Source organism: Ranitomeya variabilis, chromosome 7 (assembly GCF_051348905.1).
Source record: "Ranitomeya variabilis isolate aRanVar5 chromosome 7, aRanVar5.hap1, whole genome shotgun sequence".
Lineage (NCBI taxonomy): Eukaryota > Metazoa > Chordata > Amphibia > Anura > Dendrobatidae > Ranitomeya > Ranitomeya variabilis.
In genome coordinates, this window is record NC_135238.1 from 43,217,160 (window position 1) to 43,245,050 (window position 27,891).

General features: G+C 43.6%; 1 protein-coding gene across 2 annotated transcripts in view; it reads left to right on the forward strand.

Moving 5' to 3' along the window:
* LDAF1 (lipid droplet assembly factor 1) overlaps positions 1–26,918 on the forward strand; it is a 77,853-nt gene extending 50,935 nt beyond the window's left edge. For both annotated transcript variants that reach the window (XM_077274963.1, XM_077274964.1), the window contains exon 5: positions 25,913–26,918. In XM_077274963.1, coding sequence (XP_077131078.1) covers positions 25,913–26,012 — 100 coding nt within the window. In that variant the 3' untranslated portion in view covers positions 26,013–26,918. The remainder of the gene's footprint in view (positions 1–25,912) is intronic.
* Positions 26,919–27,891: the final 973 nt, after the last annotated feature.

Consider the following 27,891-nt stretch of genomic DNA (forward strand, 5'->3'; position numbering starts at 1 on the left):
AATACACAAAACAAATCAAAATGAATGAAAATAAGTAACATTTATTATAATATATAAACTATTCCTAAATAAGTGAAGAAATCTAACAATATGCATACGACTTTCCAAGTGATTATCCCATTGATAATTACAAAATGTCTTGGGGCAGGCAATAAAATCCTAAATGAGGAGATCATCAAAATTACTAGAAGTTGAAGATGTGCTAAAATGTCCACAAAAAGTAACAAAAACCCACAAGTAAAGCATAAAAATGCATAAAATGTATTGAAACAATCTAATGTTTTTTTATGTTTCTTTGCTTTGTATGGAATTATCTGTTTCTACTTGGAAAGCCATAGACATCCCTATTTAAAGAAAATCCACCCTCTCTATGTCTTTAGGGGATTTCTCAAGTGCAAAAGTGATATAAAAACAATTCGGGCATGACCAGATTAAATCAACAGTTTGTTGTAAGCTGTTTGTCTTTTTTTCTACCCTTTTATAGTAGAATAAAATTGGTTTTACAATGATAGTGCGCATAGGAAAACCCCAGAGCTTTTCATATATCAACACAATTCTGAGAAAACTAAATGCATGGTATTAGGGATGAATATACCCATACTAATAAGATGGGATACTTGCTCTTCAAAATTGATTTCTCCGGTAGACATTGTATTGGAGCGCCTGAGAGAGCAGACAGGTTGCGACCACGAGCTAGTAATCATATTGTCATGTAAAATTGCAAGTATCCAATCTTCTTTTACCAAAATAAATGATTGCACTTGTAAGAAAAAAAGGATACTTGGGCCATATTAATTAGAATAGCGTGCTAATTGGCAATCTTTTTATAATTATTTCAAAATTTGGGACCCTTATTATTCAGTGTGATATCATTTTTTATGTTTTTTTTTAAAACTTTTTGGAAATTTTCTGTTTTCAATTTTTTGTTTTTTGAAATAGGATATCCTGGATTATTGCTTTCTACCCCCCAATATCATCTGTAGGGAGAGAGCTGGGATGCGCCTACACATTAGGCTGCCATCCAATATTGGTGGCCTTTGGGAGAAGTTTACAGTTCCCAGGTTACGGCATTAAGTAACCACTGATCGGCAGCCATTTACTTGCTTGTTTAGACAGGCAAGTGCAAAAAGTGATCGTAATAGGCTGTTCTTTGTGCACAGACTGTCATTTTTCATGGTAGTACAAGTTCAATTTATATACAGTGCTTTTAAAGCAAGCTTAAAGAGGTTGTCCTCCACTCTACCATTGATGGCCTATCCTTAGGATAGGTCATCAATGTCTAATCCGTGGGGGTGCGACACCCGGTATCCCCTCCGATCAGCTGTTCCATGTCGGTGGCGGACAGAACTGACCAGTTACCGAGCTGCTCAGCACAGCTCCGCCTACTCTACAGTGGCCGCGGCCGGTACTGCACATCTGCCACCTATTCATATCAATACAAAGTGCAGAACCGAGCCGCGGCTACTATACAGTAGATGGAGCTGTGCTGTGCAGCTCCGTAACTGGTCAGTTCCAGCTGCCGCCGACACCAGGAACAGCTGATTGGCGGGGGTGCAGGGTGTCATACCCCTACCGACCAGACTTTGATGATCTATAAAAAACATAGGCCATCAATGTGAAAGTAGTGGGCAGCACGTTATCATTTCACTCAACGTACTCAAGTATTTTGCTAGTTTATTGGCAGCCTGTTTACACTGGCCGATTATAGAGAAATGATGATTCACCATCCTTGGGGTACGTTCACACGTTTGGGATTTGCAGCAGATTTTTCTGCTGCAAATACTGATGCGTTGGAAGGAAAAAGGCAGCATAAAATAGGCGTGTTTTTTATGCGTTTTTCCTGTCCATTAGTTTGGGTGAAATCTGCATCAATAACATTGAAAGAATTGACATGCTGCAGATGTAAATCTGCTGTAAAGCTGTAAGTAAAAAATAAGCAACGTGTGCATGAGACTTCAAGAATCGCATTCACTTTGCCGGGACTATGAAATCATCAAGTTTTGTGACAAAACGGCGCAGAAAAAATGCGACAAAAAGGCAACATGTGCACAGACCTTGTGCTAGTAAATAAACCCTATACTTTTGCCATCTTCTCTCCTTACAGATATAATTGGAGTGTAGATAACTTTATCATCAAAACCCAACAAATAATATAAATTCCTGGTTCTGAGGAACAAAAGTCTTAGATGTTCTGATTCTCTTTATCTCTTAAATGGGTTGTCGACTACTAGGACAGCCCCTTCTCATTCCTCATGTTTGGCCCAGTAAATTAAAAACCGATGCCGTTCCAGAGGTGTCGGCACTCTTGTTTCCAGGGCTCATGTGAGGTTATGTCAGTGCTGGAGTTCCTGTCCCCGCCTTCAGACATGAACGTCTATAGGAAGCCGGGGCTGTGGCTGCTCTAACTTCCTCTTGATGTTTGTTTTGTCCGAAGGCCTGGCTAGTGACGCCAGCGCTGATTGGGCACAGGGTTCACATGACATAACATCCTCGCGTGAGCCCGTGAACGTGAGTGTTGACACCTCTGGAACGGCACCGGAGGTGAGTATAAGTGCATTTACTTAAACTGGGTCAAACATGAGGAATGTGAATGAGTTGTCCAAGTAGTGGAAAACCCGACTGTAAGGGTATGTGCAGACGATCAGGAACTGGCAGTGCTTTGGGTGCCTCTGTGTCCAAAGCTCTGCCGGCTATTGAACTCAGGTGATTCCACATGTGTTCACTGGACTATGTGGATTCACCCTGTCCAATACATTTTAAGGGTGAAATAGACATGCTGCGGTCTGGAGAGACACGCTGCACGTCTGTCTCTGTGGGGGATACGCGGGCGTCTCTGGATGCATTATGGGCATAGGATTTCTTGAAATCCCATCCACTATGCCGTAACACATGGACGCTGTGGGTTGGGCGCTGCACACGCGCTTGCTGAATAAGCTACAGAGGGAACCCAGATCCATGGATCGCGCTGGCCGATCAGCTGATCGGCGCCACAACTGCATGTGTTGCAGCTGTGTCACGGTCACGACACAAGCATGGAGAGCACAACAAGCAGGTTCTCCATGCATCTGTTGTGATCCAGGAAGCCGGGTATTCGGCAACCTATAGCGCTTGCCGAATAAGAGGGAACCCGAGTAAATTCGATCATTTCTACTGTCAATCTTAAAACTATGAAAGTGTCCGGAATTCACAATACTGTCCCAACACACATTCTTCCACAACTAATCTAGAAGACGGTGTTAAACCAATGGAACTCTCTATTCATTTGAGTAACAATTTATTCAAGTATCCCACCGCTACCCACACACGTTTTTATAATGGATTTGTAGATGTAAGACTAAATGGATTCATGCACCCATGGTTACATGAAATAATACAGTTTACTAGCATAATAGTGAAAAATCCATGCAATAGAATATAAAAAAAATAGAAGATACCAAAAGATATTATCAACAGCCAACCAGACCATGTATCAAGACACAAGATAAATAAGTTCTGTATTGTACTCAGCCACCATACCTGGGGGAGTTATTCCTTCGTTCTCCAGCCTAGGGATGGGGCCAGATTGATGGAGCAGAAAATTTTAGGAGTAGAATGAAACCGAACCATTAAACCAAACCTTTCCATTACGAGTGAAATCAAGAAAAATGTAGTTTGTACTGGTGTCTGCTGGTCCCTCTGTTAGAAAATGGGGTTCATACAAAGCGAGCCAGACAAAATATATGGGAAGGATGTGTCTGTGCGAATGTGACATACTTGTGTTATTTTTGCTAAAGCCCAATAACCTGTTGTGATTTTGCTTTTTGCTCCCTCTAGTGGTCATTAGTGATTTGACTCTGGAGCGTCTGTCTTTTCCTATATCCTCACCTGGGCCGTTAGTTCAGGGGCGTTGCTATATAAGCTCCCTGGACCTTCAGTTCAATGCCTGGCATCGTTGAAATCAGAGCTAATCTGCTGTGCTCTTGTCCTCTGATCCTGGTTCCTGTTTTTCAAGCTAAGTCTGCTTCTTTGCTTTTTGCTTTTGTTTTGTTTGGTATTTTTGTCCAGCTTGTTCCTATCTGTATCCTGACCTTTGCTGGAAGCTCTAGGGGGCTGGTGTTCTCCCCCCGGACCGTTAGACGGTTCAGGGGTTCTTGAATCTCCAGCGTGGATTTTTATAGGGTTTTTGTTGACCAGATAAGTTTTCTTGCTATATTCTGCTATTAGTAAGCTGGCCTCTCTTTGCTGAACCTGGTTCATTTCTGTGTTTGTCATTTCCTCTTACCTCACCGTTATTATTTGTGGGGGGCTTGTATCTTGCTTTGGGGTCCCTTTCTCTGGAGGCAAGAGAGGTCTTTGTTTTCTTCTCCCAGGGGTAGTTAGATTCTCCGGCTGGCGCGAGTCATCTAGCGATCACCGTAGGCATGATCCCCGGCTACTTCTAGTGTTGGCGTTAGGAGTAGCTATTTGGTCAACCCAGTTACCACAGCCTATGAGCTGGATTTTTGTATCTTGCAGACTTACACGTTCCTCTGAGACCCTGTCCACTGGGGTCATAATAGTATGCCAGGCCAGTATTAAATGTTTAATGCATTGCAGAAGTGGGATTATAAGAAAGAAAATTTTGAGTTTTTTTTTTCCCTCTCTCATTTTTTTTTTTTTCTTTTCCCCTTTACCTCAGAGTGGCTTAAGCTTGCTGCAGACATGAATGTCCAGACCTTGATTACAAGTGTGGACCAGCTTGCCGCTCGTGTGCAGGGTATACAAGATTATGTTACCAGAAATCCTAGGTCTGAACCCAAGATTCCGATTCCTGAACTGTTTTCAGGAGACCGATTTAAGTTTAGGAATTTCAGGAATAATTGTAAATTATTTTTGTCCCTGAAACCTTGTTCGTCTGGAGACTCTGCTCAACAAGTAAAAATTGTTATTTCATTCTTACGGGGTGACCCTCAGGATTGGGCTTTTTCGTTGGCGCCAGGAGATCCGGCATTGGCTGATATTGATGCGTTTTTTCTGGCGCTCGGTTTACTTTATGAGGAACCCAATCTTGAGATTCAGGCAGAGAAAGCCTTGCTGGCTATGTCTCAGGGCCAGGACGAGGCTGAGGTGTATTGCCAAAAATTTCGGAAATGGTCCGTGCTGACACATTGGAACGAGTGTGCACTGGCCGCTAATTTTAGAAATGGCCTTTCTGAGGCCATTAAGAATGTTATGGTGGGTTTTCCCATTCCCACAGGTCTGAATGATACCATGTCCCTGGCTATTCAAATTGACCGGCGGTTGCGGGAGCGCAAAACCGCAAATTCCCTCATGTTGTTGTCTGAACAGACACCTGATGTGATGCAATGTGATAGAATCCTGACTAGAAATGAGAGGAAAATTCATAGACGCCGGAATGGCTTGTGCTACTACTGTGGTGATTCTACACATGTTATCTCAGCATGCTCTAAACGTCTTACTAAGGTTGTTAGTCCGGTCACCATTGGTAATTTGCATCCTAAGTTTATTCTGTCTGTAACTTTGATTTGCTCACTGTCATCTTATCCTGTCATGGCGTTTGTAGATTCAGGTGCTGCCCTGAGTCTTATGGATCTCTCATTTGCTAAGCGCTGTGGTTTTATTCTTGAACCATTAGAAAATCCTATCCCTCTTAGGGGTATTGATGCTACGCCATTGGCAGAAAATAAGCCGCAGTATTGGACACAGGTTACCATGTGCATGACTCCTGAACACCGCGAGGTGATACGTTTTCTCGTTCTACATAAAATGCATGATTTGGTTGTTTTGGGGCTGCCATGGTTACAGACCCATAATCCAGTCCTTGACTGGAAGGCTATGTCAGTGTCTAGTTGGGGCTGTCGTGGTATTCATGAGGATTCCCTGCCTGTGTCTATTGCTTCTTCTACGCCTTCGGAAGTTCCGGAGTACTTGTCTGATTATCAGGATGTCTTTAGCGAGTCCAGGTCCAGTGCATTGCCTCCTCATAGGGAATGTGACTGTGCAATAGATTTGATTCCAGGCAGTAAATTTCCTAAGGGAAGACTGTTTAATCTGTCGATACCTGAACATACCGCTATGCGTTCATATATCAAGGAGTCTCTGGAGAAAGGACACATCCGTCCGTCTTCTTCCCCTCTTGGTGTGGGATTCTTTTTTGTGGCTAAAAAGGACGGATCTTTGAGGCCTTGTATTGACTATCGGCTTTTAAATAAGATCACTGTCAAATTTCAGTATCCTTTGCCGCTGTTGTCTGACTTGTTTGCCCGGATTAAAGGTGCCAAGTGGTTTACCAAGATAGACCTTCGTGGTGCGTACAACCTTGTGCGCATTAAGCAAGGGGATGAATGGAAAACCGCATTCAATACGCCCGAAGGTCATTTTGAGTACTTGGTGATGCCTTTTGGGCTCTCTAATGCCCCTTCAGTTTTTCAGTCCTTTATGCATGACATTTTCCGGAACTATCTGGATAAATTTCTGATCGTTTATCTGGATGATATTCTGTTTTTTTCTGATAATTGGGACTCGCATGTGAAGCAGGTCAGGATGGTCTTTAAAATTTTGCGTGAAAATTCTTTGTTTGTCAAGGGCTCAAAGTGTCTTTTTGGTGTACAGAAGGTTCCCTTTTTGGGGTTCATTTTTTCCCCTTCTGCTGTGGAGATGGACCCAGTCAAGGTCCGAGCTATTCTTGATTGGACTCAGCCCTCGTCAGTTAAGAGTCTTCAGAAGTTCTTGGGTTTCGCTAACTTCTACCGTCGTTTTATCGCTAACTTTTCTAGCATTGTGAAACCTTTGACGGATATGACCAAGAAGGGCTCCGATGTGGTTAATTGGGCTCCTGCTGCCGTGGAGGCTTTCCAGGAGTTGAAACGTCGGTTTACTTCGGCGCCTGTTTTGTGCCAGCCTGATGTCTCGCTTCCCTTTCAAGTTGAGGTGGATGCTTCAGAGATTGGAGCAGGGGCCGTTTTGTCGCAGAGAGGCCCTGGTTGCTCTGTTATGAGACCTTGCGCCTTTTTCTCTAGGAAGTTTTCGCCTGCGGAGCGAAATTATGATGTGGGCAATCGGGAGTTGTTGGCCATGAAATGGGCATTTGAGGAGTGGCGTCATTGGCTCGAGGGTGCTAAGCATCGTGTGGTGGTCTTGACTGATCACAAAAATCTGATGTATCTCGAGTCTGCTAAACGCCTGAATCCTAGACAGGCCTGCTGGTCATTGTTTTTCTCCCGTTTTGACTTTGTTGTCTCGTATTTACCAGGTTCAAAGAATGTGAAGGCCGATGCTCTTTCCAGGAGCTTTGTGCCTGATGCTCCTGGAGTCGCTGAACCTGTTGGTATTCTTAAGGATGGTATTATCTTGTCAGCTATTTCTCCTGATCTGCGACGTGTGTTGCAGAGATTTCAGGCTGATAGGCCTGATTCTTGTCCACCTGACAGACTGTTTGTGCCTGATAAGTGGACCAGCAGAGTCATTTCCGAGGTTCATTCCTCGGTGTTGGCAGGTCACTCAGGAATTTTTGGCACCAGAGATCTGGTGGCCAGATCCTTTTGGTGGCCTTCCTTGTCTAGGGATGTGCGGTCATTTGTACAGTCCTGTGGGACTTGTGCTCGAGCTAAGCCTTGCTGTTCTCGTGCCAGCGGGTTGCTCTTGCCCTTGCCTGTCCCTAAGAGACCTTGGACACATATCTCCATGGATTTCATTTCTGATCTTCCGGTGTCTCAGGGCATGTCTGTTATCTGGGTGATATGTGATCGCTTCTCCAAGATGGTCCATTTGGTTCCTTTGCCTAAACTGCCTTCCTCTTCCGATCTGGTTCCTGTGTTTTTCCAGAACGTGGTTCGTTTGCACGGCATCCCTGAGAATATTGTGTCAGACAGAGGATCCCAGTTCGTTTCCAGATTCTGGCGATCCTTTTGTAGTAGGATGGGCATTGACTTGTCGTTTTCGTCTGCTTTCCATCCTCAGACTAATGGACAGACGGAGCGAACTAATCAGACTTTGGAGGCTTATTTGAGGTGTTTTGTCTCTGCTGATCAGGACGATTGGGTGACCTTCTTGCCGTTAGCTGAGTTTGCCCTTAATAATCGGGCTAGTTCCGCCACCTTGGTTTCGCCGTTTTTCTGCAACTCTGGTTTCCACCCTCGTTTTTCTTCGGGTCATGTGGAACCTTCTGACTGCCCTGGGGTGGATTCTGTGGTGGATAGGTTGCAGCGAATCTGGAATCTTGTGGTGGACAACTTGAAGTTGTCACAGGAGAGGGCTCAGCGCTTTGCCAACCGCCGCCGCGGTGTGGGTCCCCAACTACGTGTTGGGGATTTGGTGTGGCTTTCTTCCCGCTTTGTTCCTATGAAGGTTTCCTCTCCCAAATTTAAACCTCGTTTTATTGGTCCTTACAAGATATTGGAAATTCTTAATCCTGTATCCTTTCGCCTGGATCTACCTGTGTCGTTTGCTATCCACAACGTGTTTCATAGGTCCTTGTTGCGGCGGTACGTTGTGCCTGTGGTTCCTTCTGCTGAGCCTCCTGCTCCGGTGTTGGTTGAGGGCGAGTTGGAGTACGTGGTGGAGAAGATCTTGGATTCTCGTCTCTCCAGGCGGAGGCTTCAGTACCTGGTCAAGTGGAAGGGCTATGGTCAGGAAGATAATTCCTGGGTGGTCGCCTCTGATGTTCATGCGGCCGATTTAGTTCGTGCCTTTCATGCCGCTCATCCTGATCGCCCTGGTGGTCGTGGTGAGGGTTCGGTGACCCCTCACTAAGGGGGGGGGTACTGTTGTGATTTTGCTTTTTGCTCCCTCTAGTGGTCATTAGTGATTTGACTCTGGAGCGTCTGTCTTTTCCTATATCCTCACCTGGGCCGTTAGTTCAGGGGCGTTGCTATATAAGCTCCCTGGACCTTCAGTTCAATGCCTGGCATCGTTGAAATCAGAGCTAATCTGCTGTGCTCTTGTCCTCTGATCCTGGTTCCTGTTTTTCAAGCTAAGTCTGCTTCTTTGCTTTTTGCTTTTGTTTTGTTTGGTATTTTTGTCCAGCTTGTTCCTATCTGTATCCTGACCTTTGCTGGAAGCTCTAGGGGGCTGGTGTTCTCCCCCCGGACCGTTAGACGGTTCAGGGGTTCTTGAATCTCCAGCGTGGATTTTTATAGGGTTTTTGTTGACCAGATAAGTTTTCTTGCTATATTCTGCTATTAGTAAGCTGGCCTCTCTTTGCTGAACCTGGTTCATTTCTGTGTTTGTCATTTCCTCTTACCTCACCGTTATTATTTGTGGGGGGCTTGTATCTTGCTTTGGGGTCCCTTTCTCTGGAGGCAAGAGAGGTCTTTGTTTTCTTCTCCCAGGGGTAGTTAGATTCTCCGGCTGGCGCGAGTCATCTAGCGATCACCGTAGGCATGATCCCCGGCTACTTCTAGTGTTGGCGTTAGGAGTAGCTATTTGGTCAACCCAGTTACCACAGCCTATGAGCTGGATTTTTGTATCTTGCAGACTTACACGTTCCTCTGAGACCCTGTCCACTGGGGTCATAATAGTATGCCAGGCCAGTATTAAATGTTTAATGCATTGCAGAAGTGGGATTATAAGAAAGAAAATTTTGAGTTTTTTTTTTCCCTCTCTCATTTTTTTTTTTTTCTTTTCCCCTTTACCTCAGAGTGGCTTAAGCTTGCTGCAGACATGAATGTCCAGACCTTGATTACAAGTGTGGACCAGCTTGCCGCTCGTGTGCAGGGTATACAAGATTATGTTACCAGAAATCCTAGGTCTGAACCCAAGATTCCGATTCCTGAACTGTTTTCAGGAGACCGATTTAAGTTTAGGAATTTCAGGAATAATTGTAAATTTTTTTTGTCCCTGAAACCTTGTTCGTCTGGAGACTCTGCTCAACAAGTAAAAATTGTTATTTCATTCTTACGGGGTGACCCTCAGGATTGGGCTTTTTCGTTGGCGCCAGGAGATCCGGCATTGGCTGATATTGATGCGTTTTTTCTGGCGCTCGGTTTACTTTATGAGGAACCCAATCTTGAGATTCAGGCAGAGAAAGCCTTGCTGGCTATGTCTCAGGGCCAGGACGAGGCTGAGGTGTATTGCCAAAAATTTCGGAAATGGTCCGTGCTGACACATTGGAACGAGTGTGCACTGGCCGCTAATTTTAGAAATGGCCTTTCTGAGGCCATTAAGAATGTTATGGTGGGTTTTCCCATTCCCACAGGTCTGAATGATACCATGTCCCTGGCTATTCAAATTGACCGGCGGTTGCGGGAGCGCAAAACCGCAAATTCCCTCATGTTGTTGTCTGAACAGACACCTGATGTGATGCAATGTGATAGAATCCTGACTCGAAATGAGAGGAAAATTCATAGACGCCGGAATGGCTTGTGCTACTACTGTGGTGATTCTACACATGTTATCTCAGCATGCTCTAAACGTCTTACTAAGGTTGTTAGTCCGGTCACCATTGGTAATTTGCATCCTAAGTTTATTCTGTCTGTAACTTTGATTTGCTCACTGTCATCTTATCCTGTCATGGCGTTTGTAGATTCAGGTGCTGCCCTGAGTCTTATGGATCTCTCATTTGCTAAGCGCTGTGGTTTTATTCTTGAACCATTAGAAAATCCTATCCCTCTTAGGGGTATTGATGCTACGCCATTGGCAGAAAATAAGCCGCAGTATTGGACACAGGTTACCATGTGCATGACTCCTGAACACCGCGAGGTGATACGTTTTCTCGTTCTACATAAAATGCATGATTTGGTTGTTTTGGGGCTGCCATGGTTACAGACCCATAATCCAGTCCTTGACTGGAAGGCTATGTCAGTGTCTAGTTGGGGCTGTCGTGGTATTCATGAGGATTCCCTGCCTGTGTCTATTGCTTCTTCTACGCCTTCGGAAGTTCCGGAGTACTTGTCTGATTATCAGGATGTCTTTAGCGAGTCCAGGTCCAGTGCATTGCCTCCTCATAGGGAATGTGACTGTGCAATAGATTTGATTCCAGGCAGTAAATTTCCTAAGGGAAGACTGTTTAATCTGTCGATACCTGAACATACCGCTATGCGTTCATATATCAAGGAGTCTCTGGAGAAAGGACACATCCGTCCGTCTTCTTCCCCTCTTGGTGCGGGATTCTTTTTTGTGGCTAAAAAGGACGGATCTTTGAGGCCTTGTATTGACTATCGGCTTTTAAATAAGATCACTGTCAAATTTCAGTATCCTTTGCCGCTGTTGTCTGACTTGTTTGCCCGGATTAAAGGTGCCAAGTGGTTTACCAAGATAGACCTTCGTGGTGCGTACAACCTTGTGCGCATTAAGCAAGGGGATGAATGGAAAACCGCATTCAATACGCCCGAAGGTCATTTTGAGTACTTGGTGATGCCTTTTGGGCTCTCTAATGCCCCTTCAGTTTTTCAGTCCTTTATGCATGACATTTTCCGGAACTATCTGGATAAATTTCTGATCGTTTATCTGGATGATATTCTGTTTTTTTCTGATAATTGGGACTCGCATGTGAAGCAGGTCAGGATGGTCTTTAAAATTTTGCGTGAAAATTCTTTGTTTGTCAAGGGCTCAAAGTGTCTTTTTGGTGTACAGAAGGTTCCCTTTTTGGGGTTCATTTTTTCCCCTTCTGCTGTGGAGATGGACCCAGTCAAGGTCCGAGCTATTCTTGATTGGACTCAGCCCTCGTCAGTTAAGAGTCTTCAGAAGTTCTTGGGTTTCGCTAACTTCTACCGTCGTTTTATCGCTAACTTTTCTAGCATTGTGAAACCTTTGACGGATATGACCAAGAAGGGCTCCGATGTGGTTAATTGGGCTCCTGCTGCCGTGGAGGCTTTCCAGGAGTTGAAACGTCGGTTTACTTCGGCGCCTGTTTTGTGCCAGCCTGATGTCTCGCTTCCCTTTCAAGTTGAGGTGGATGCTTCAGAGATTGGAGCAGGGGCCGTTTTGTCGCAGAGAGGCCCTGGTTGCTCTGTTATGAGACCTTGCGCCTTTTTCTCTAGGAAGTTTTCGCCTGCGGAGCGAAATTATGATGTGGGCAATCGGGAGTTGTTGGCCATGAAATGGGCATTTGAGGAGTGGCGTCATTGGCTCGAGGGTGCTAAGCATCGTGTGGTGGTCTTGACTGATCACAAAAATCTGATGTATCTCGAGTCTGCTAAACGCCTGAATCCTAGACAGGCCTGCTGGTCATTGTTTTTCTCCCGTTTTGACTTTGTTGTCTCGTATTTACCAGGTTCAAAGAATGTGAAGGCCGATGCTCTTTCCAGGAGCTTTGTGCCTGATGCTCCTGGAGTCGCTGAACCTGTTGGTATTCTTAAGGATGGTATTATCTTGTCAGCTATTTCTCCTGATCTGCGACGTGTGTTGCAGAGATTTCAGGCTGATAGGCCTGATTCTTGTCCACCTGACAGACTGTTTGTGCCTGATAAGTGGACCAGCAGAGTCATTTCCGAGGTTCATTCCTCGGTGTTGGCAGGTCACTCAGGAATTTTTGGCACCAGAGATCTGGTGGCCAGATCCTTTTGGTGGCCTTCCTTGTCTAGGGATGTGCGGTCATTTGTACAGTCCTGTGGGACTTGTGCTCGAGCTAAGCCTTGCTGTTCTCGTGCCAGCGGGTTGCTCTTGCCCTTGCCTGTCCCTAAGAGACCTTGGACACATATCTCCATGGATTTCATTTCTGATCTTCCGGTGTCTCAGGGCATGTCTGTTATCTGGGTGATATGTGATCGCTTCTCCAAGATGGTCCATTTGGTTCCTTTGCCTAAACTGCCTTCCTCTTCCGATCTGGTTCCTGTGTTTTTCCAGAACGTGGTTCGTTTGCACGGCATCCCTGAGAATATTGTGTCAGACAGAGGATCCCAGTTCGTTTCCAGATTCTGGCGATCCTTTTGTAGTAGGATGGGCATTGACTTGTCGTTTTCGTCTGCTTTCCATCCTCAGACTAATGGACAGACGGAGCGAACTAATCAGACTTTGGAGGCTTATTTGAGGTGTTTTGTCTCTGCTGATCAGGACGATTGGGTGACCTTCTTGCCGTTAGCTGAGTTTGCCCTTAATAATCGGGCTAGTTCCGCCACCTTGGTTTCGCCGTTTTTCTGCAACTCTGGTTTCCACCCTCGTTTTTCTTCGGGTCATGTGGAACCTTCTGACTGCCCTGGGGTGGATTCTGTGGTGGATAGGTTGCAGCGAATCTGGAATCTTGTGGTGGACAACTTGAAGTTGTCACAGGAGAGGGCTCAGCGCTTTGCCAACCGCCGCCGCGGTGTGGGTCCCCAACTACGTGTTGGGGATTTGGTGTGGCTTTCTTCCCGCTTTGTTCCTATGAAGGTTTCCTCTCCCAAATTTAAACCTCGTTTTATTGGTCCTTACAAGATATTGGAAATTCTTAATCCTGTATCCTTTCGCCTGGATCTACCTGTGTCGTTTGCTATCCACAACGTGTTTCATAGGTCCTTGTTGCGGCGGTACGTTGTGCCTGTGGTTCCTTCTGCTGAGCCTCCTGCTCCGGTGTTGGTTGAGGGCGAGTTGGAGTACGTGGTGGAGAAGATCTTGGATTCTCGTCTCTCCAGGCGGAGGCTTCAGTACCTGGTCAAGTGGAAGGGCTATGGTCAGGAAGATAATTCCTGGGTGGTCGCCTCTGATGTTCATGCGGCCGATTTAGTTCGTGCCTTTCATGCCGCTCATCCTGATCGCCCTGGTGGTCGTGGTGAGGGTTCGGTGACCCCTCACTAAGGGGGGGGTACTGTTGTGATTTTGCTTTTTGCTCCCTCTAGTGGTCATTAGTGATTTGACTCTGGAGCGTCTGTCTTTTCCTATATCCTCACCTGGGCCGTTAGTTCAGGGGCGTTGCTATATAAGCTCCCTGGACCTTCAGTTCAATGCCTGGCATCGTTGAAATCAGAGCTAATCTGCTGTGCTCTTGTCCTCTGATCCTGGTTCCTGTTTTTCAAGCTAAGTCTGCTTCTTTGCTTTTTGCTTTTGTTTTGTTTGGTATTTTTGTCCAGCTTGTTCCTATCTGTATCCTGACCTTTGCTGGAAGCTCTAGGGGGCTGGTGTTCTCCCCCCGGACCGTTAGACGGTTCAGGGGTTCTTGAATCTCCAGCGTGGATTTTTATAGGGTTTTTGTTGACCAGATAAGTTTTCTTGCTATATTCTGCTATTAGTAAGCTGGCCTCTCTTTGCTGAACCTGGTTCATTTCTGTGTTTGTCATTTCCTCTTACCTCACCGTTATTATTTGTGGGGGGCTTGTATCTTGCTTTGGGGTCCCTTTCTCTGGAGGCAAGAGAGGTCTTTGTTTTCTTCTCCCAGGGGTAGTTAGATTCTCCGGCTGGCGCGAGTCATCTAGCGATCACCGTAGGCATGATCCCCGGCTACTTCTAGTGTTGGCGTTAGGAGTAGCTATTTGGTCAACCCAGTTACCACAGCCTATGAGCTGGATTTTTGTATCTTGCAGACTTACACGTTCCTCTGAGACCCTGTCCACTGGGGTCATAACAATAACCCCTTTAACATTAAATTTAAGAAAAAACATAATACATAAATCTCATAATTAAAGGGAACTGGTCAGCTGTTTAATTCATGCTGCCCGTGGTTTGAGCATCATGAGAGTGACTGCACTTGCTCCGGCATCTCAGAGAAAATATAGTTAGACGTCCCTATGGGGGATTGTTGCCAGATATGAGACTAATCCAGCAATTCCCCAGGCGGCGTCTCTTGGCTCTGCTAGAGGTGATTGTCATGTCATTCAGTATGTGAGAGACCAGTCCGTCACCTGGAACGGCGCTGGGAGAAGCCAGCCTGGAGTAGTGCCTGAATAGTCCCACCAATGACTGCAGTACCCTGTCAGATGTGCAAACTATATTTTATTCTGAAATACCAGAGCGATATACCGGGTTCTATTTCATTGTGCCAATGCTTTGGGGGGCATGATTCAGAAGACAAGTTTACTTTAAGCAGAAGTAATGAAGTAATGGATATATCTGATAGCATCAAGAATAGACCCTATAGGGAAGCAGATAGAGTTTTGGTCATGTAAATTGAGGGCAGCATGAGGTAAGGGCTGAGATACTGACTTCAGAGGTATACAATTAATGTTTCATCAGCAGGAAATTCACTGTCCGGACTAGTGTTCAGGTGACACCTGGTCTGACCACGCCCCCAGCACTGATTAGCAGCTCACTGTCAATAGACAATGCACATAGAAAGCTGTGGTATAGGCAGGGTTTGCTTTCTGAGCTCTGCTAAATTTACATCAGAGAAAGCTCTGATTGTGTCACAATTGCTATACCCAGTAAACTAAGTGATACATGGCTGGAAATGGTCACTTTTATTTTATTATTCTGCTCTCAGATGAAATAGCAAAATCTGGTGACAGATTCTTGTTAAACAGCCATCACGTTTCCACTGTGATTCTTTTTTCATCTCCCTTTACTACCCATGGTTGGTGCCAGCTGATGTGTGTCCTAGATTACTCTTCATTATCGCCTACACCTTGTCCGTGCAAATAGCCCCTCTCTGAGAGGCAAAAGGAGAGTTGAATGTGCTGCTGCCTATTGCCGGCTGCAGTTATATATTAAGAGATGTTATGTATTTGGGATTATATGACCCAGAAAATAATGTGTCATATCAGATATGAGCGTTTCTGTGCTTTATATAGACCCCAACTACTCAAACCAGTTTATTGTCTTTAGTATCTAAATTCAAAAGGAAAATTGGTCCTTCTGCTCATGGTATCTATTCTTCATTTTGTGATTTTCTTTAATTCAATTTTGTCTTTTTTTTCGCTAACATATGAAACAAGTAATTTAAGGAGTACTCGTATAGAGAAGCACTGAACCATTTGTTTAAATAACTTGCATACTTTGGTGTCTTGTAACAACTGCAGCCATAATAAAAAGCCATTAAAGAGCAACTTCATTTACTGGGGATTCAACCCTATAAGTTATGTCTGGGTCATAATATATGCAGTTTAGATTTTTAGGGCAAGAAGTGACAGCCATGTTTTTGATCCAGAAATGAGCTGCATTATAGCCATCACTTCCCTGATCCTTTTGTGGTGCATTTTTTCAGCAAGGATTAACAATAAACTCCTCCAAATTTTTTAAAAATACATCTGAGTTTCTTGAGCAATCCAGAGACATGATGGAATTGAAATCCAAAATAACCTATATTTTTAACATTTTCTTTAGGAATATTTCTATAACATCAGTTGTGTCTAACACTGCTCTTTAAGTAATACAGCACTGTATATAGACTGATCGTGCTTAAATCCTTAAAAATATGGAAAACTATTTTTTAATCAATAGTTTTTCACACTTCAAATACAGACAATCTGCCCAGATGTGAGAATGAACCATAAGCAAATTGTTTTTTTCTTACTCATGATATACAATAGTAAAAATCATGCATTTAAGTGTTATTTTCTTTTATGCATTTTTTTTTCGTTCGGACTGCACAAAAAACATGAGCACTTGAAACTGCCTATAGACTGAAATGGGTATAAGATATATATATATATATATAATATATATCATCTCCCGCCTCGATTACTGCAACACCCTCCTCTGTGGCCTCCCTGCTAACTCTCTTGCACCGCTCCAGTCTGTGCTCAACTCTGCTGCCCGCCTAATCCACCTCTCTCCTCGCTACTCCCCTGCTTCTCCCCTCTGCAAATCCCTCCACTGGCTCCCAATTCCCCAACGAATCCATTTCAAACTACTAACACTGATCTACAAAGCCATCCACAACCTGTCCCCTTCCTATATCTCTGAACTAATCTCCCACTATCTTCCCTCACGTAATCTTCGTTCATCCCAAGACCTCCTTCTCTCCTCCACACTTATTCGTTCCTCACACAATCGCCTCCAAGATTTCTCCCGAATATCCCCCATCCTCTGGAATTCCATGCCTCAACCTGTCCGACTATCCACCACCCTCGGATCCTTCAGACGGAACCTGAAAACCCATCTCTTCAGGAAAGCCTACAGCCTGCAATAACCATTCTGCCGCCTCGCCATCGCCAGAGCCGCCGCCTCTCCATCGCCAGAGCCACCGCATCGCCTCGCCCCCTACCTTCTGTCTCTTCCCCACTATCCCATAGAATGTAAGTCCGCAAGAACAGGTCTCTCCCCTCTGTACCAGTGTGTCACTGTAAACCTGTTTACTGTATATGATATCTATAACTCTGTATGTAACCCCTTTCTCATGTACAGCACCATGGAATTAATGGTGCTATATAAATAAATAATAATAATATATATATATATATATATATATATATATATATATATATCTGTCACATATATCTATATAGATATGCTTAGAGGTGTGTGTATATTTATATATTGTGTATATACACACGTACTGACACACCTCTATGCCTATATATATAGATGCAGTACAGAGCAAAGGTTTGGACACACCTTCTCATTTAAAGATTTTTCTGTATTTTCATGACTCTGAAAATTGTAAATTCACACTGAAGGCATCAAAACTATGAAGTAACATATGTGGAATTATATACTTAACAAAAAGTGTGAAACAACTGAAAATATGTCTTATATTCTAGGTTCTTCAAAGTAGCCACCTTTTGCTTTGATGACTGCTTTGCACACTCTTGGCATTCTCTTGATGCGCTTCAAGAGGTAGTCACTGGAAATAGTTTTCACTTCACAGGTGTGCCCTGTCAGGTTTAATAAGTGGGATTTCTTGCCTTATAAATGGCGTTGGGACCATCAGTTGTGTTGAGCAGAAGTCTGGTGGATACACAGCTGATAGTCCTACTGAATAGACTGTTAGAATTTGTATTATGGCAAGAAAAATGCAGCTAAGTAAAGAAAAACGAGTGGCCATCATTACTTTAAGAAATGAAGGTCAGTCAGTCCGAAAAATTGGGAAAACTTTGAAAGTGTCCCCAAGTGCAATTGCAAAAACCATCAAGTGCTACAAAGAAACTGACTCACATGAGGACCGCCCCAGGAAAGGAAGACCAAGAGTCACCTCTGCTTCTGAGGATAAGTTTATCTGAATCATCAGCCTCAGAAATCGCACTGCTAAGGACAGGCAACAAGCAGAAGAGACTTGTTTGGGCTAAAGAACGCATGGAATGGACATTAGACCAGTGGAAATCTGTGCTTTGGTCTGATGAGTCCAAATTTGAGATCTTTGGTTCCAACCACCGTGACTTTGTGCGACGCAGAAAAGGTGAACGGATGGACTCTACATGCCTGGTTCCCACCGTGAAGCATGGAGGAGGAGGTGTGATGGTGTGGGGGTGCTTTGCTGGTGACACTCTTGGGGATTTATTCAAAATTGAAGACATACTGAACCAGCATGGCTACCACAGCATCTTGCAGCGGCATGCTGTTCCATCCGGTTTGCGTTTAGTTGGACCATTATTTATTTTTCAACAGGACAATGACCCCAAACACACCTCCAGGCTGTGTAAGGGCTATTTGACCAAAAAGGAGAGTGATGGGGTGCTACACCAGATGACCTGGCCTCCACAGTCACCAGACCTGAACCCAATCGAGATGGTTTGGGGTGAGCTGGACTGCAGAGTGAAGGCAAAAGGGCCAAAAAGTTCTAAGCATCTCTGGGAACTCCTTCAAGATTGTTGGAAGACCATTCCCGGTGACTACCTCTTTAACCTCATCAAGAGAATGCCAAGAGTGTGCAAAGCAGTCATCAAAGCAAAAGGTGGCTACTTTGAAGAACCTAGAATATATATAATTCCACATGTGTTAATTCAGTTTTGATGCCTTCAGTGTGAATTTACAATTTTCATAGTCACGAAAATACAGAAAAATCTTTAAATGAGAAGGTGTGTCCAAACTGTTCTGTACTGTATATATGATAGAGATAGAGATATACATATAGATATACAAATAGATGTAGATATATATATATATAATGTATATAAATAAGTATATCACATATACAGCTCTGGCAAAATTTGAGACCACTGCAAAATGTTTAGTTTGTCTGATTTTTCTCTTTTTAGGTATATTTTTGAGTAAAATGCAAATTGTTCTTTTGTTCTATAAACTTCTGACAACATGTCTCCGAATTTCCAATCAATAAATTTTGTATTTTTTTTCTGAAAAGGAGAAATAGTCAAAATAAAAAAACAAACCAGTGCTTTCAGACCTCAAATAATGCAAAAAAACCAAGTTCATAATCATTTAGAAACAACTCAGGAAGAGTTTAGAAATCAATATTTTGTGGAATAACCATGATTTTTAATCACAGCTTTCATGCGTCTTGGCATGCTTTCCACCAGTCTTTCACACTGCTTCTGGCTTAAAAATGTAAGCAGTTCTTCTTTGTTTGATGGCTTGTGACTATCCATCATCTTCTTGATTACATTCCAGAGGTTTTCATTGGGGTTCAGGGCTGGAGATTGGGCTGTGTGTATGTGTATATATACTGTATATCAGATGTGTGGATTTAGCTTTATACTGAGCTCTATATGGGAAAAATGTGGGTGAAATGGCTAAAGATTTCATGTTTTATTTTGCCTTATCTCCGTGTTATTCCTCTATAATCTCCATCATTTCACTCTAATCCCTCTTGTATATATACATTAGATGTCTTACAAGTGAGGCCTGCAACCTATATGCCGCATCCAGACAAAATGCATTGGCTTAGAGATTCATTTGTAGCAGGAGGCGATTTGGCATTAATATGATATTAATTTGTCAAAGGTCCTCGCAGTGTGAGGCTTTATAGCACAGAGGGGAGCGGTGAACCTCCGCTTGGTAGCGTAGCATATTCTTATAGCAGGTAGCCCTGTATTCTAGGGAAAAAAAATGTCTTTCAGAATAAATCCTCTAAACTCTATTTACTTTCCCCCGGTGGGAGACCTTTGTCACATTTGTTGGAAATATTAGCTTCGCCCGAACAATCTTGCTTGTTGTAGGCATCACAGTATGAAGCCGGCCATATCTGTTCACTAAGAGTGCCTGCTTATTACTGACATTCCGAGCTCGTATTACAAGACGAATAAACTGTGAAATTATAAAGTAAAAATAGAGTTCAGTAAATGTTACTCATTGACTAATAATATTGATTTCTTACTCATGGCATTTATACATTTTCTATATGATTATAATTACCGTAAAGGGGTTGTCTATTTTGCAATATCTTTTTTTTTTTTTTTTTATTTATTTTAATTTGAAGTGTGTTTTGATTCGGTGCTTGAACTCCAATGAGATCGTCAGTAACCTGTGGGGAAATTCATCCGCAAGTGTTCAATTTCCATGCAACGTCACTGCACGAATAATACAGTTTTACATAGTGCTCATTGAAATCAACCAGTTGTTATAGAGAATTTGTCACTAGGATCAACCCTCCTAAGCCGTCTATCTGGGCACGTAGGTCATAGAAAGTTAAATAAAATTATACCATGATATCTGCGATCAGATCTTATTCCAGAGAAATCAATATGCGAAAGAGCTGTTGAGATCTATCATCTGGATATAGATCTCTGAGAATCTTCCTTCTGAAATCATTGTAAATAAAACAGGGTGTTACCTGTGTAAGGCGCATAGATCAGAAGAGCAGACTGTCAGTCATTACATGTCTCACAAGGGTAACGACTCCTTTTATTTAGAATTAGCCCTGGAGGCAGATTCTCGGGGAGATCTATGTCCCGCCCAGAGATCTCAACAACTCATTTACAGTACATATAAGAAAAACTTGGATTTCTCTGGAATAAGATATCAGATCGCAGATATCATGGTATCATTTTATTCAGCTTTCTATAACCTACATGCCCATATAGACGGCTTAGGAGGGTTGATCCTACTGTCAGATTCCCTTTTAAAAGGGTTTTCTTATGTTCATGCTTCAGGCCACACTGCGTCCCAGCCTCCTGGCTTTATGCTTGGTGGTTTGCAGTGTGCTCCTGCTTGGTTGACCGTTCAGACCAGTGTCATTGACATGCCGCTTGCGTGAACTGTATTCTCCCTAAAGCTAAAAGCAAAATCAGTTTTACAGCCTCTGCAGCATCATAAAAGTGCAGTAGTACTAAAGCTTCAGAGCAGCGCTTACATGTGAAAATAACCCTGTCATCAGGATTTATCACTATAAAGTAAAGGTACGGCCATAATGGCGCTATTACACTGAATAAATTAATACTTTTGTTGAAGGAATCTTATCTGTGGTTCTTTTTTTAATCATTGTTTTAAGTTTTCTTCTGATGACCTTTTCTGTGCATCTTGGTGGGGCTCGGAGGGTTGGGTCTTTTTCTGTTCCGGCCCCTATGTCTGCTTCTCGGGTTTCGACAGGTCACTGAATATTGTGACTTGCCTCCGTTTTGAAATTTCACGCTGCCGCCATTATTCGGTGTGTGTGTAGCACGTTCACAGTGTGAGATTCCATATCTGGTCTTTTGGGTCATCAATAAAATGGCACCAGAGTGGGCGCATGGGCAGACCAGTATATCAGCTCAGATCTTGATCTGCGCCGACTCTGTCATTTTACTGAAGACCTGTGGACTCTCACACTGCATAATGATGGAGGCGCAAAATGTTAAAGCTGAGACAGGTCTCTAAATAATCAGTAAATGCATGTAGAAAAGCAGCGGAGACACCATCACGTGTTTCTCAATGCAAGCAATGAATAGCCAGGTCTTTCACCGGGAAGGAACAACCACGGGAAAGGCAGCATCCAATAAAGGAAAACCACCTATGCCAAAACATGGTATGCATCCACAGACAGCAGTTTCAGGGTATTTGCCCCTCATCAGTGTGGAGTAGGAAACTGGCTATTAGGAGCAGTGCCTAGTGAAAAGACTATAAACATAAGGGTGAATGACCTCGGGGAGATCAAAACATCCAACACCGCGGAGACACCATCATGTGTTTCTCAACGCAGTGATCCAGAACACTCCCCCCATCCCTTATGGGAAATATGCAAATGCATGTAGAAAAGCTGCGGAGACACCATCACGTGTTTCTCAACGCAAGCAATGAATATCCAGGCCTTTCACCGAGAAGGAACAACCACGGGAAGGGCAGCATCCAATAAAGGAAAACCACCTATGCCAAAACATGGTATCCATCCATAGACAGCCAGTTTCCTACTCCACACTGATGAGGGGCAAATACCCCGAAACAGCTGTCTGTGGATGGATACCATGTTTTGACATAGGTGGTTTTCCTTTATTGGATGCTGCCCTTCCCGTGGTTGTTCCTGGCTATTCATTGCTTGCGTTGAGAAACACGTGATGGTGTCTCCGCGGCTTTTCTACATGCATTTGCATATTTCCCATAAGGGATGGGGGCAGTGTTCTGGATCACTGCGTTGAGAAACACGTGATGGTGTCTCCGCGGTGTTTGGATGTTTTGATCTCCCCGAGGTCATTCACCCTTATGTTTATAGTCTAAATAATCAGTGACCTGTAGAAACACAGGAGGCAGGCGGAGGGGCCGGAGCAGAAGACTCATCCCACCCAGATGCACAGAAGACGTCATCAGAAGAAAACTTAAAATCATGATTAAAAAAGAACCACTGATTGGATTCCTTCAACAAGGGTATCAATGTAATCAGTGTAATAGCGCCAATATGGCCATGGCTTTACCATTAGGCCGGCGTCACACTGGCGAGTTTTACGGACGTAAGAGCGCAGAAATTACGTCCGTAAAACTCGCAAAATAAACGGCACAATTATTCTCAATAGGGCTGCTCCTATCAGCCGTATATTACGGTTCAGTATTATACGGCTTTCTACGGCCGTACAAAATCGCAGCATGCTGCGTTTGTCAGCGTATTGCGCAAAAAAATCGCCAATGAAAGTCTATGGGGGCGAGAAAAATACGGATTACACACGGACCAGCAGTGTGACTTGCGAGAAAAACGCAGCGGTGTTAGTGAAAAGTCGGTAATTCAATTGCCGGCTTTTCATTTCTCCTGCACAAACCCGACAGGATATGAGACATGGTTTACATACAGTAAACCATCTCATATCCCCTTTTTTTTTTGCATATTCCACACTACTAATGTTAGTAGTGTGTATGTGCAAAATTTCAGCGCTGTAGCTGCTAAAATAAAGGGTTAAATGGCGGAAAAAATTGGCGTGGGCTCCCGCGCAATTTTCTCCGCCAGAATGGTAAAGCCAGTGACTGAGGGCAGATATTAATAGCCAGGAGAGGGTCCATGGTTATTGGCCCCCCCGTGGCTAAAAACATCTGCCCCCAGCCACCCCAGAAAAGGCACATCTGGAAGATGCGCCTATTCTGGCACTTGGCCACTCTCTTCCCACTCCCTGTAGCGGTGGGATATGGGGTAATGAAGGGTTAATGCCACCTTGCTATTGTAAGGTGACATTAAGCCAGATTAATAATGGAGAGGCGTCAATTATAACACCTATCCATTATTAATCCAATTGTTTGAAAGGGTTAAAAAACACACACACACATGATTTAAAAGTATTTTAATGAAATAAACACAGCGGTTGTTGTAATATTTTATTGCTCTCTCAATCCATTTCCAGGCCCTCGCTTGGCAAAATAATAAACACACAATATACATACCTTCTGATGTCCGATCACGTCCAACGAGGTAATCCATCTGAAGGGGTTAACTAATATTACAGGCACGAGCTGCGATAAACCACTCGCTCGTGCCTGTAATCCCCGGGTGCTGAAAGGAAAGCTGGATCTGTACTTACATTGAGTCGCGGTGATGCGCCCCTGGTGGATGTTCTCATGAACTGCAGCCTGGGAACTTTTTCCCACGCTCCAGGTCATATGAGGACATCCACCAGGGGGCGCATCACCGCGACTGAAGGAAATGTAGGTCAATGACCTACATTTCATTCATTCGCCGGGGATTACAGGCACGGAGCACAGCTGCATTAGCAGGGCTCCTGCTTGTATATTATTTTAACCCCTTCAGATGGATTACTTCGTGGGACGTGACGGTTCAGCTGAGGGTATGTATCTTGTGCGTTTATTATTTTGCCAAGCGAGGGTCTGCAGCTGGATTGAGAGAGCAATAAATTATTACAACAACCGCTGTGTTTATTTCATTAAAATACTTTTAAATCATGTGTGTGTGTGTTTTTTAACCCTTTCAAACAATTGGATTAATAATGGATAGGTGACATAATTGACGCCTCTCCATTATTAATCTGGCTTAATGTCACCTTACAATAGCAAGGTGGCATTAACCCTTCATTACCCCATATCCCACCGCTACAGGGAGTGGGAGGAGAGTGGCCAAGTGCCAGAATAGGCGCATCTTCCAGATGTGCCTTTTCTGCGGTGGCTGGGGGCAGATGTTTGTAGCCACGGGGGGGCCAATAACCATGGACCCTCTCCTAGCTATTAATATCTGCCCTCAGTCACTGGCTTTACCATTCTGGTGGAGAAAATTGCGCGGGAGCCCACGCCAATTTTTTCCCGCCATTTAACCCTTTATTTTAGCAGCTACAGCACTGAAATTTTGCACATACACACTACTAACATTAGTAGTGTGGAATATGCAAAAAAAAGGGGGATATGAGATGGTTTACTGTATGTAAACCATGTCTCATATCCTGTCGGGTTTGTGCAGGAGAAATGAAAAGCCGGCAATTGAATTACCGGCTTATCACAGATATCGCACTGAATGAAATCTAAATACAGAATATATATATATGTGTCTCAATGACACATATATATATATATATATATATATATATATATATATATATATATATATACTGTATATATGTTTTCCCTAACATTTGAGCACATAAATCCATTAGATGTCGGTTTTGCAAGCCTGCGCGAAAATCTCGCAGTACGGATGCCATACGGATTACATACGGAGGATGCCATGCGCAAAATATGCTGAAACACCCTGACTACGGATCAATATTTTGGGAACATTTCTCCGTATTACGGCCGTAGTACGGACATATAATACGTGGCGTATTGTCTTACGCCAAGTGTGACGCCGGCCTTATAGTGATAAATCCTGCTGACCGGTTCTCTTAGGTCATCCAAAGCAAGTGACCCTAATTATATAACTGCTCCACACACGGGTTAAGAGGAGCTACAACAGAGGAACTCCCTGTATTACAGGGGTTGTACTTTATTTTTTACATTTAAAATGTGTTCTTTAAGTTATGAACCTCTAGGACCCCACCAGTAATGAGAATGAGGGGCCATTAATGCCCCTCATTTTGTAGTTGCTGGAGAGCAGGGCATGCATGTGCTGTTCCTCTCCATAATCTTGAATTACCCTCCCATGGCTTTCCAACAAACCCATTCACTGCAACAGTCCAAATATCTTGTGCCAATCCCCACCACTGGCTCCTTTGGTAGAGAAGGGACAAAATGTGAACCTATAGCAATTGTCCCATTTAACCTCTAAATATGAGAAAGGCCCCTACATAATGGATTTGTCAAGAATCCCTAATAACTGGATGGTAAATCAGGAGTTACTCTTTAATTAGATATATATATTTCTTAATAAATCTGTATATACGAACTGATCTTTCGCTACTCCTTTCCTGGCACTACCAAATACCAACACTGGTCTTCAAGACCACTGCAACCAATCACTGGCTGCAGAGGTAATTAAAGCATCACATATCTGTATGCCAAAACAAGCTATCCAGAGCCAGTCTCTGTCCTATATTTTTACACCATCTTGACACTGTTTCATTGAAAAAGATAGAGACAACCACTCATTTAATGAACCTCGTGGCCCTTTAAGGTAATGTTTAATTAATTCTATTCTTAATTTCTCTTTTTTTGGGGGGAAACGGCACTTCACTTTTCCCATGGACAGTGTCTGGTATTGCACATCATCTTCATTAACGTCCAAAGAGGTTAATATAATATCAGATGCAACCCAAAAATCAGAGTGGTGCTGTTTCTTGGAAAATAACCCCCCTCCGACTTTCTAGTCTTCTACGACTCTTACCAGCTACACTAAACTATTTGATCTTCTTTCATTTAGACTGTTATCCAGGACACCAAACCAGACTGACCCTGGTTCACAAGCCGGAGACCCACAAACAAGCAGGAAAGTTTCAGAGGACAGGAGTCACATTGACTAGAAGATACGCTACTACTGAAATCGTGGCCTTTTGTCCGCCCCGGGGTCTCTACTAATTGACTGTTACAGTAATTTGTTTACATATTTACATAAGCTTTTTGGTTTTCTTTTGTGTTACATTTAACTCGTCACATTTACTTTATATCATAAATCGTTTTTTAGGGTACTTTCACGTGTGATACTTTCACGTGTGACGCTTCCACTGTGCAGCATTTTGGATTGCAAAGAATGAAATCTGCAGCATAGATTGGCGTGCTGCCGATTAGCGGGCATCTCTGGTCGGTGTAAACTGCAGATACCTTGTCAAACTGTACATAAGATTTCTTAAAATCTCATAATATACCCCCAAGGTGAAAACAGACTAAAGCACACTCACTACAACTAGTGATGATTGCGGGGGCTCGCTGCTCGAATTTGCCTAGGGTGCTCGGGTATGCACAGAATATCGTGGGTGCTCGAGTTACATGTTCGAGTCCCCATGCCCGCTGTTAAGCAAACATAAAACATGCAGGGGTTACCATGCATGTCAGGCAATCCCCTCATGTTTTATGGCTGTGTTACAAAACATACGGTGGAGAGGACTCGAACATGCCACTCGAGCACCCTGATACTCGATGCGTACCCGAGCACCCTTGGCAAATTAGATTATGTCGTCACTGTCAGTGTCACTGACCCTGCAACCAATCCATTTTCTCAGTCACTGGTGGTCTTGTTATCATCACTTCTGGTCTGGTAGAGCTAGTTTAGAGGGCGATAAATATGGGATCATTATTTTCCTTACATAAGGGTGACTTCTATATATAAAATTTAATCGAGGTGAAAACCTGTCAGCGCCTGTTCAACTTTTTCATGTTTGATACAAGCTTTGAATGGTCATAAAATAAACATTATATAATGTTTTGCTGCACTGCTTGTCATTACTTTTTATTATCTTTTGTAGTAGTTGCCCTCATCTCCTGCCTTGACTACTGCAACCTCCTGTTTTGTGTGCTCCTTTCAAACACTCTCGCACCCCTCCAATCTATCCTAAACTCCGCTGCCCAACTAATCCAGCTATTACCCCCGCTATCCCTTCTCTAGCTCCCCATTGCCCAGAGACTCCAGTTCAAAACCCTAACCTTGGCATACAAAGCCATCTACAACTTGTCTCCTCCATTCATCTGTGACCTCGTCTCCTGGTACTCACCTGCACGCAACCTCTGATGCTCACAAGATCTCCTTCTCTACTCCCCTCTTATCTCCTCTTCCCTCAATCGCATACAAGATTTCTCCTGTACATCACCCTTACTCTGAAACGCTCTAACCCAACATATCAGACTCTCACCTACCATGGAATCCTTCAAAAAGAACCTGAAGACCTACCTCTTCCGACAGACCTACAACCTACAGTAACCTCTGAACCACCAAACCGCTGCACGACCAGCTCTACCCTAACCTATTGTATCCGCGCCCATCCCTTGTAGACTGTGAGCCCTCACGGGCAGGGTCCTCTCCTTCTGTACCAGTCGGTGACTCATATTGTTCAAGACTATTTTATTTGTTTTTGTTATGTATATTGCCTTCCACATGTAAAGTGCCATGGAATACTGTAAATGGCGCTATAATAATGGATAATAGTATTTTACAGCTACCACAGATGTTATGATATTTACCTGTTCACTCTCATAAAATATTACGTATGGAGATATTAATTCATTTACTTCCCTAAACCACCAGGAAATCTAATAATACCCTTTTTATAGGATTGTCCTAAATCACTAGGCATGATGATATAAATGTCTGCAATGTACTAGACCACGGTGGATGATGACATTAACCCTTTAGCTCTCCTCATTTTAATTCTATTGTAATGAATGTGGGCTGCTAATTAAAGTTACCGT